Raw genomic sequence first — 10,239 nt, 5'->3', positions numbered from 1 at the left:
GATGGGCTTTCCTTTGCATGTGATTTGTTTCTTTTCTCTTACTGCTTGTAGTATTTTATTCTTCTGTTGGGTTTCTGGGGTCTTGATTATTATATGTCTAGGTGTAGATTTTTTTTTTTTATTGTGGCTAGTTTGGGTCCTATATGCCTCACTTATCTGAATGTCAAATTCTTCTCCTCAATTTGGGAAGTTTTCTGTCATTAATTCTGTCAACAGTTTTTTTAAGTCATTTGTATTTTTTCCTGCTACTTCATGGATTCCTATCAGTCTTATGTTATTCTTCTTTGCATCATCTAGGAGTTGTTGGACCAAGTTCTCATGATCCCCTACCGTTTTTAAGAGACCTCTCTTTTCAGGGTCACTGACTGCAATCTTATCTTCTATATCTGAGAGTCTATCTTCGCATTCTTTTATTCTGTTGAATACACTTTCTATGGAGTGTTTAATCTCCTGGATATCTGTTTGAATCTGTTTTATGGATTCCATTTCTTTCCTATGTTGGGCATTTATTGTTTTCATTTCTTTCTTATGTTGGGCCTTCATGGCTTCTATCATGGTCCTGAGCTCATCTATTTTTTTGTTAGTTTCTGTTCTAGAGTCTCGAATTACGACTTTCATTTTGCTCACCATCTCTGTGGTTATCTGGGAAATTATTTCTGTTTTGAATTTTTCTAGAACCTCATTGATCTGTTTTGTCACTTTCTGTGCTTTGAATTCAAGGTGCCCTGGTGGTTCACTATCAGCCTTTTCATCCTCATTTACCCTACTGTTTGCCATTGGTGAACTGGAAGTCTGTCTTTGTGTCTTGCTTAAGTGTTTTGTCATTTTTATTTTTGTTGTTGGGCTGTCCTTGGTTTAATCTCTGGGTTATCACCCAAATCTTCCTGATATAGTTGTGCCCTAGCCTCTGGGTCTCTAATGACCCATAGACATTTTCATCTTCATAACATCAGTGAAAACAGTTCATCAAATCAACCACAATCCTTTATCCCAACTGATACAATCAGCAACACAATATGATCAAGCACAACGTGGAAACTGACCACCTGTGATAGTCACTAGGCAATCACCCTTAAACCATGTGAATTAAATTGAAATCAAGAAGCAGTCCAAAACATGTCTGCAGTGAACAAACTTTTCAACATAGTATATTTACCATTTAGGATGGAGCCTCAGACAGAGCTAGGACAAGAGGAGTAGATAAGTAAAAGAATTGGAGAAAGTTTCAAGTGAAGTCAGAGGACCAGGCCTTTTTTCTTTAAGATTTGATCATCTAAATCCTTCCAGTGTTTGAAGAAACATACTGTAGGGGTGAGTATAGTGGGACAGTAGAAGATCCAGTTCCCATCTGTTGGGAATGGGAAAAACGACACAGTAAAAAACCCCTCCCCATTAGGTGTCCCCTATGGGTGTTTCTCCCTTATAAACAGATTGTCCCCATTTATCCAGGGGGTGTACTACAGCCTAAGTGAATTGCTGGCCATATTCTACCACATTCAGGGTTTCGCTCTTTCTTACCTGCAATTGGTTTGGAGCTGCAGCCTTGCTTGACCAAGGCTCTGGACCCTTGTATTCCCTTTGATAGTGCTTTTAAAACTGGTTATGCCACTCCTCAAATACATAAAATTCTCGAAAGTCCCTCTTTTTCTTAGCTCCAAAATAGAAGCTAAGGCCAGGTCCCCCAATGACTTCAGGGTCTTGAGGGGTTGGTGTGGAAAACAAAGGCCAAAAAATTTTCTGAAGCTCAGTTGATACTGATCAGGCCTCTTGTAATACTTAGATAAAGGACACTTATAACTTCCAGTACTTGGAAAAAGAGGGGGCCTCTGACACATTCATCTCAAGGTCCCTTCTAAGTCTTGATGTCTCTGTATGTCACCAGGCAGGGTAGGAGAATAACAGAAAAGATGGAAAGAAAGGAGAAGGACGTTGTCCCAGAGCTGGGTGACCACTAAATGTGGAGTAGCAGTCTTGCCCTTATGAGATTGAGGTGGTGGTATCTCCCCCTGGGGTAGCCCTACCTGATTGGTTGGGATTTTTGTTGGTAGACTGATACAGGAACTTGCATATGAATTGCAGTAATTAGGGTGGACACTATTACAAAAGTAAGGCTGCCTATTGTTCACATTCTTGGAACACTGCAGAGGATGTTTTTCTTTTAAGCTCTAAAGAGTTCTTATCTCTTCTGACCCTACCTAGTTTGTCCCATCTATCTCTACATAGCTATAACCTTTTAAAATCTTAAATCATCAGTAAAGTAAATAACATCCAAGTGTTTACAGTGACATCTGTTGGAGAAATATTTTGCCACAGAGGAGATACACAAATGCCTTTCTGGCTTCTCTCTTCTTTGCTTTTTGAAATATTAAAGCCTTTAACATTATGGGTTGTGAGTTCTACTCCTGGCTGAAGATGCCTTTCTTGTAAAAACATGTTTCCCTTAGCCACTCTTTTCTGTCGTAATTTAAAAGAAACAATACTTGAGAACATTGCGTTATTCACTCTGTGCTGGTTCACATGTAATAAGCTAGTCTTGTTTTTGTTAATGTATTTACTAGAGGTTGCTGTGTAGCTAAAAGATTTTTCTACAGCATGTGATAGGCTTCCAGGATGCTCCTGTGGTTTTTACTGTAAAGGATTACAAACATTTTGTGTAGTTTTACCCCTTGTACTGTGACCTGTGAGATCTTTTAGCACCAACTTTACCAGAACTTTGTTTAGCAAAAGCAAGGTTGTGAAGAGTGAATCTAGGCACAATTCTTTATTTCCCAAGGATGCCATGTTGGCTCTTGTCAACTTTGTGTCTCCAAAAAGAGTGTGAAGACTTGTAATAATCTGAGTTGGTGTCACTATAAAGTGATTTAAGACTATTGTATTCTGCTTTGCTCCTTTTACAGGAGTGTGGCTTGATTTCTTCTATGATATGATCATTAAGTCCACAGTCCAACTCTTTCTGGGACTCTCATATGCCTTGGTACAAAATGCTCATGTAGTAATGTTCCGTGAAGGTTCAGCTTAGTTGCATTGGGCCTGTTGGAAAGAACACCTATGTAAGAATTGATATCTCACCCTAAGTTTTCCAGTAGGTGACTGTAGTTATTTATGTCACCTCTCTATGCTTCCTTTCTCCTGGTAGCCTGCTCCACAAGTATGTGGATAAAACAAGATAGTTGAACTGAAAGGAAGGAAAGGTATATACTACCAAAAGGTGATGATAATAGGATAATTCTTCCCCTGTATCCGTTAGTAAACATTAAACTATCCTAGGCTGTGAATGAAGTGGAGGTATGGCTGAATACCTGGCTCCATTCAAGGGAATTCTCATCTTTGACTTCTTCTCTTGCTTTTAGCCCCTAGAATGTCCTTGAAGTCTGCAGCCTTCTAGATGCCCACTGTTCATGGTACATACAGAGTGGATTTGTATTCGTGAGGGGCTGAGAAACTGGGCTATATACTAGCTACCCAGTAATATCCCATCATAACCAAGGCTTCTTGAAAGTGACCTGTGCCTTACTTAGTTTACTAGATAGTTGTCAAAATGTAGAAAAATTTGTAAAAACTCATTGGCTTCTGTGCGGGTCCAAATTACACGTTTAAGAAAAAAATGGATTGATGTAAGTGTCAGGAGAAATTTGATTCCACTTCACTACTCTAACATTACAGAGACTAAAGATGTCAGATGAGCCCGTAAAAGCAAAAGAAGACTACACTAAGTTTAACACTGAAGATCTGAAGATGGAAAAGGTATGTGTGACCAGGTATAGTGGAGTACTGTACATTCTCAGTGAGTGTAGTGCATGTGTACATCCAGGAACAGTTGCACACTTGACTGTGATTATAGTTTTGAGCATGAAAAATAATTAACACTTGCACTTCTACAGCTTAATAATTTGTTCAGAATTGTGCTTGACAATGAAAATGTTAAGCCATTATGGTTTTTACAAAATAAAAGAAAAAAGACTGAATAGCAACAATGTACCCAGACTTTGCTACTTGTTCTTAGAGTGATGGGTGGAAGGAAAAAGAGCTGCTTCCAATAGTTTTTGGCCAACCCTACTACCCAGAAGCTTCCAAGAAATTATGATAATAACAAAAATCACTGATAATTCTATTCAATCTTCATTCTTCAAATGTTATTTTCTTAACATTTCTTAGTTTTATCTTGGATATGCATTATAACTAATGGGCAGCTTTTAAATTTTGCATTATAATACTTAAATATTTTTTGTTTCTACCTTTTTCAGTTTTATAAAAACGTTCATGTCATTAAACATTCTTTTAAATATTGAATATCATAGTTTCATGATGTCCTACTATGTGTGCAATTTTTTCCATCATATGGATTATAATTTAATCATTCTCCTGTTTTTGTACACCTATGTTACTTCTCACATTTTTTAACTGAAAAAAATTCTTATTTATAGTTTATACCTCTGATCATTTTATTAGACAGAACTTAAAACTAACAGTAGTAGGAGCTTAGAGAACATCTTTCATGATAAACATATATATTTCCAAAACTACAACAGAAATTTGTACTCCCAAACATTATTGCCAGTGAATTTTTGACTTGGATTCTTGACAGCATTAAGTATTATTTTATTCTTGGAAAGTTTTTCCTGTCAAATGAGGCTGCATTTCTTCAACTAGAACAGTTTACCTTTTCCATTGCTTTTTGCCCATTTAAAGTTTTACCAATTGTTCTTTGTATACCTTATTTATTTTTATGTTGAGATAACAATGTTTTGTTGTTATTGTTGACTCATATGAACATATTTTAAATTAAGGCCATTAACATTTTTTCATAATAGTATACAAATTATCTTCCAGAATATTTTCACTTTTTGATTTGGTAATTTTAGTAGTTTAAAATTTTTTATGAGGTTAAGTATAGACAAATTTTTAATGATTTTTCCCATTTTTTTATGCTTAGAAAGGTCTTGATGGTACAGCATCTAGTCAGAAATAAGGCCTTGTAAGTTAACAAGTGACAACATCAAAAGCAACATTAGAGGAATTATATACTGTGCCCTTAAAAAAATATTTGGGCAGTGAACTTGTTCTATTGTTTCCAGGGAAACCTATGTGTTTTGTTTTGTTTTGTTTCTTTCCTGATTCCCATCACTTACGCTTCTTCTGAACAAGTTGTGATGCATTGAAATAAAATCAGCTGCTATTTATCATCTTTTACTACTCTTTAAAGGACATTTAAAAATACAGTAACCAAGAAAAGATAGAAATTTACAAAGCAGAGTTACTTGGAGTCAGCTTTTTGGAAAATATTTCTTTGTTAGAGAAATAAAATGGCACAGCTATCCTTCTACTCTAAGTCCTCTTTTGAATATAATAGGGTTGTCTTTGGTTTCACATAGAGCAAATGAATAAAATCAGATGGTAAATTGGTGTGAATTATTCATCATGTGGTAATACAAGGCTGTAATTCTCCCTCTGACAATTGCTGCCTGTGTCAGTTGCATTGTTTGTGTTATTACACTTAATGCACCCAACAGAATTGCTCCCCTAAAGTAAACCATTGGTTGTAACATTCCCCTCCTTAGAAGGCAGCAGTTTTTTGTCTTCACACTGAAGTCTGAATTCTGAGTAGATATTAGAACTTTTCACTCCTTTATGAAGCGTGTTAGTAGCAGACATTTACCTCCCTTAATGAACGATGAGATATGCAGTGTTGTCTGATTTGCATACATGATTTACAAGTAATACAATCATAACAATTTTTCTTTTATTTTCCTTAGCAGAAAAATAGCAAAATGACTGCAGCTCAGAAGGCTTTGGCTAAAGTTGACAAGACTGGCATGAAAAGTATTGATGCCTTTTTTGGTGTAAAAAATAAAAAGAAAATTGAAAAGATTTGAAAATAAAGTTAATAAAGAAAAAAAAAACCCACTCAAACAAACATACAAAACCATTTTGCTTTTTACATGTTCCATTTCACCCTTCCTCTGTATGACTGTATTTCCTGATCCTTAATCACCATTTTATGGGGAGGGGGGTCAGGGGTCAGATTCCTTTGAACATTGCTTTGGATTTGAATTTTGTGTTTCTGAACAAAATATGGGAAAGTAATTGTGTAATTTCATGGCTGTGACCTTTTGAGTCTAACAGTGAAAAGTAATAGCATCACTGAATCCTCAATAAACTGACCCTTGACAACATTTAAGTTTATTGACCATTATTTTATGCAACTTTGCTTTACAGTAGCTTTAGCAAAATGGTTTTCAGAATACTGAGAGAAACAGTAACAAAAGTCACAGGTAAATTGCTACGTTTTGAAATATGTTAGTTTTTATAATGTTATTCCCTTTTTAGTAATACATGTTCTTTGTAGAAAAATAGAAAAATAAAACCAAATTTGTAGTGCCTTACTGTCACTGGGCTGGGTCTCAAGTCTCCAAGGCTGAAATAATGAATGCATCCCACTCTTTTAAAATGAGTAGATAGGTTTGCTGACTCTCATCAAGGAAAAAGAATTTTTAATATACCAGTAAAAAAGACACAAGGGATTTATTGGGGTATATTCAAAGAATGGAGTGTGGATGTTCAGAGAAGTGAGAACATGTTACAGGCTGCAGTGGGGTACATTTAAGGGCTGTCTTTAAGATGGGCAATCTAGGATGTGTATTTTCACTGTCAGGCTATAGTACAGATACAGTAAGTGTTTGAAGTTGAGCTATGCTGCCCACTAATGTGCTTTTTAGGGTGGAGGAAGACAATTTGTATGTGAAAAGGACAGGTCTATGCCTGGAATTTACAGAGTATTGTAAAAGAACCTGTAGGGGGGACATTTTTCACCTTCATTGTATGAGCATTTTCTTGAGCTACTATGAATTCTTAATAAATATGCTTTTAAATGACAATATTATTTTCAGTCATTTGGATATTTAATATTTGATAACCATGTCCCTAATTCAACATTTATTTAGAAATATTCAGTGCTTAAAGAATAAGATTCTATGTAAATGTTTGTCTTTATCTTTTATTGTTTCCTTTGAATCGACTTTTAGATATGGGCTTACTGATTCAAAAATACATTTATTGGAGGTATATTTGTGGGAAATATATGCCACAAAAATGTTACAGAATTTTATGCTCTTAACAAATAGGTCATGACTTCTTGTTTTAGTCAGTGCCACCTTGTTAGATTTGAATGATACCTTTGCACGTACACAGTGTGATTTAAAAAAATACTGTTTAAATTTTAAAATTTATTAAGTAAAAGACATTCCTATGAATTCCTCTCAAAGTACCAACCCTACCCACACACGCACACACTTTGAAATATTTACTGCATCATTCTTGGCACTTGCTGCAACAGTTCTGAATATGAATATCTCTTTATGAATATCTTTTGTTGCATGGTCATGGCTGCCTAAATGTCCTGAACAGATTCAAAATGTTTACCTTTCACGGTCATTTTGACTTTGGGAAAGAGTGAGAAGTTACACAGTGCCAGATCTGGTGAATAAAGTGGATTAGGACACACAACAATGTTTTGACAGAAATGGCTGTAAATATTTTGAATCAGTTAAGGACGTGGAAGCAGCCGTGACAGCACAAGAGGATTTCCAGAGGTGCTTCAGAAACGTGATGAGTGTTGGAGGGGAGGGGAGTATTTTGAGGGAAATTAATAGCAATGTGTCTTTTACTATAATTTTATTTAAACATTTATAGTTTTTAATCACACTTGATAACAAAAAAGGCATTTTAGATTGTTTTACTTCACATTTCCTTAATTACTAATGATGTTGAATACCTTTCATGTTGACTTATTTTATAGACAAGTATTCATGTCTTTTGTTAAATTATTATGCTATCAGTAATTTTCTTAATGACTAAAAGTATAGCTAAAGGACACTAGTTTATGCCCATCTTATTGATTTTAAATTTTTTTACTTGCTCTGTACATTGCCTTTGATTTTGGTTATGATCTTTTGATATGCAAATAAGTATATCTAGCTTTTAATTTAGACATATATATAAACTTTTATAATGTAGGTGTTACACTTTAAAAAGAGGTTTCTTTTTAAAGGAAATTTAGCTGGTCACTTATTTTCTTCTAAATTTTTAATGGTTAATGTTTTGTTTTAATTACCTAAGTCATCTAGGAAATTTATGTTTAAATATGAGATAAAGCCATAGTTTGGCTGTTTTGTCACCAGTTTCTTTTTCCATTTGATCTAAGGTATTGTTTTATAACGTTCTGAGTGTAAATTCCAATAGAATTTTATTAAAATTTTATCTCAAATTATTTGGGGGAAAACAGACATCTTTATCCAATTCAGGAGCACAGTATAACACTATTTACTTAAGTTTTAATAATAGCAATTGAATCATAACTTTCAGTAATATTTGGTTCTTTAGGTTCTAGATATTTCTTCACTACTAGCTCTAGTATTTTTGTCACTATTAAGGCCTATTTTTTCTTGATACTTCATACTATACTTGATATTTCATTTTATACTTAGTTTCCTTACTGGTTATATTAGTACTTCATATTTTTATTGCTGCATACCTTTTGGCCTTTGTTTAGATGACTAGAGTCTTTATCGCTATTAAACCATGCTTGAGTTCCTTCAGTAAGCCCACCTGGCAGTAGGTAGAGAAGAGTAGTGGGTGTTCTCTGTAGGTTAACTTTTCTCAAATCTAGTTTTCAATTAGGTTATGTAGGTTTTCCTTTAGTATTTTATTTATCTATATTCAAAAGCAATTTTGCTATCAGGTCTTAGTGTTCAAAATTATGCTGACTTTTCATCTGGTCAGTGTTGTAGAAGGATTATTTCTGCATAGGAAGATTCTATGGAAAATTTAAAAATTATCATAAGTAAAACTTTAGCACAGTTGTTGTTACAGTTTTCTTTAATGAGGAGTCATTTCTCACCCATTCTTTCTCTTTCTTGAAGAGCACAGAACACTTATTTGGTGGAATGTTTTGTATTTTAGGTTTGTCTAATGTTTCCTCATGGTTAAATTCAAGTTATGTACTTCAAATACCCACTGAAGGTATAATGTATGTTTCTCAGTGCATCATAACAAGTCAGTTTGTCCCAATGCCAGTCATGCTAGTTCCCTCAGTGCTGCTCTCAAACTTATAATTAAATTATTACTATCTTTGTAATTAATAAGTAATTTGTGGGTAAATATGCTGGGACTTTGTAAGTTTCCACTAGTTTTAGGATCTACTGGTGATTTTTCTAGTTCTGTCTTATATATTTATTTGTTGGCATCTTTCTGGAAGGAAGTGATTTCACTTATTTATGGATTTATGTCTATTGATCTGTAGATTTTTATTTTACTCAGCTGTATTATATTGCATTGTTATTAATTTTGATGCTCATATTGGCCCGGAAGGTCCACTGGGAGACCCTTCAAGTTTGCTTCTGTAGCTTTTTAACATGCTTCGATTATTCATTAGTACTTCTTCACTTCTTCAGCAGGACATTCCAGACTCCTTGAATTTTCCTAGTCCAAACACTGAATCAGCCTTTTTTGCCCATGGAGCCCTGTTTCTTTTAGTGGATAATGGTGTTTACAAACCACATTTTAGGCAGTAAATGTGTTTGTTGCTAGTGGGATGTTATTTCTTAGTATCCAAAGCTAAAGTGTTTGTGTGAGTGTATGTAAATGTGTGTACAACATGGATACACACACGTATGCTATGCTTGTATCAACATTTTTATAATCTACCTGTAAGTCACTGTCTATGTGTTGTTTTCTAGGTCCCTTTTTCAGTTTAAGAACATTGTCCTCTATTAATATACTGCCAGTTTTTTTTAAATCATAGACATTAAATTTTGTCAAATAATTTTGTATCTATTAAAAAGAGTGATTTGAATATCAAACTATATTCCTGTATTCCTCCTGGGTGGAATTATATATATTTGTATTATATTGTATATCATATACCTATATAAGAATATGATGTATATTCTTTCCATGTACAGTATTGGGTTTTGTTTCCTAACATTTTGTTAGATTTTTGTATCTCTGTTTGTGAGCAATATTACTCTGTAGATGTCTTGTATTGATTTTGTCTTTTTTGGTACCAGAGTATAACTTTATCTCATAAAATAAATTAGGAAGTATCTCTCTTCATAACTTGTCTTTGAAAGATTTTTGTAAGGTTGGTTTTGTTTCTTCCTTATATGTTGGACAGAATTCACCACTACAGCCACTTGGGCCAAGAATTTTTGTTCTGGAAAAGCTTTTTTTTTTTTTTTTTTT

The 10,239-nt window shown here is 34.3% G+C and overlaps 1 protein-coding gene across 1 annotated transcript in view; it reads left to right on the top strand.

Moving 5' to 3' along the window:
- The window catches only part of Rnaseh2b (ribonuclease H2 subunit B), a 43,379-nt gene extending 36,551 nt beyond the window's left edge, over positions 1-6,828 (top strand). Inside the window, exons 9-10 of the mRNA XM_010636958.3 lie at positions 3,664-3,744; positions 5,754-6,828. Of these exons, the coding sequence (XP_010635260.1) occupies positions 3,664-3,744; positions 5,754-5,873 (201 nt within the window). The 3' untranslated portion in view covers positions 5,874-6,828. The remainder of the gene's footprint in view (positions 1-3,663; positions 3,745-5,753) is intronic.
- Positions 6,829-10,239: the final 3,411 nt, after the last annotated feature.

The sequence above is a fragment of the Fukomys damarensis genome, unplaced genomic scaffold, assembly GCF_012274545.1.
Source record: "Fukomys damarensis isolate Sample0158 unplaced genomic scaffold, DMR_v1.0_HiC HiC_scaffold_38, whole genome shotgun sequence".
NCBI classification, from domain to species: Eukaryota; Metazoa; Chordata; class Mammalia; order Rodentia; family Bathyergidae; genus Fukomys; species Fukomys damarensis.
This window is presented reverse-complemented; position numbering and strand designations above follow the sequence as displayed.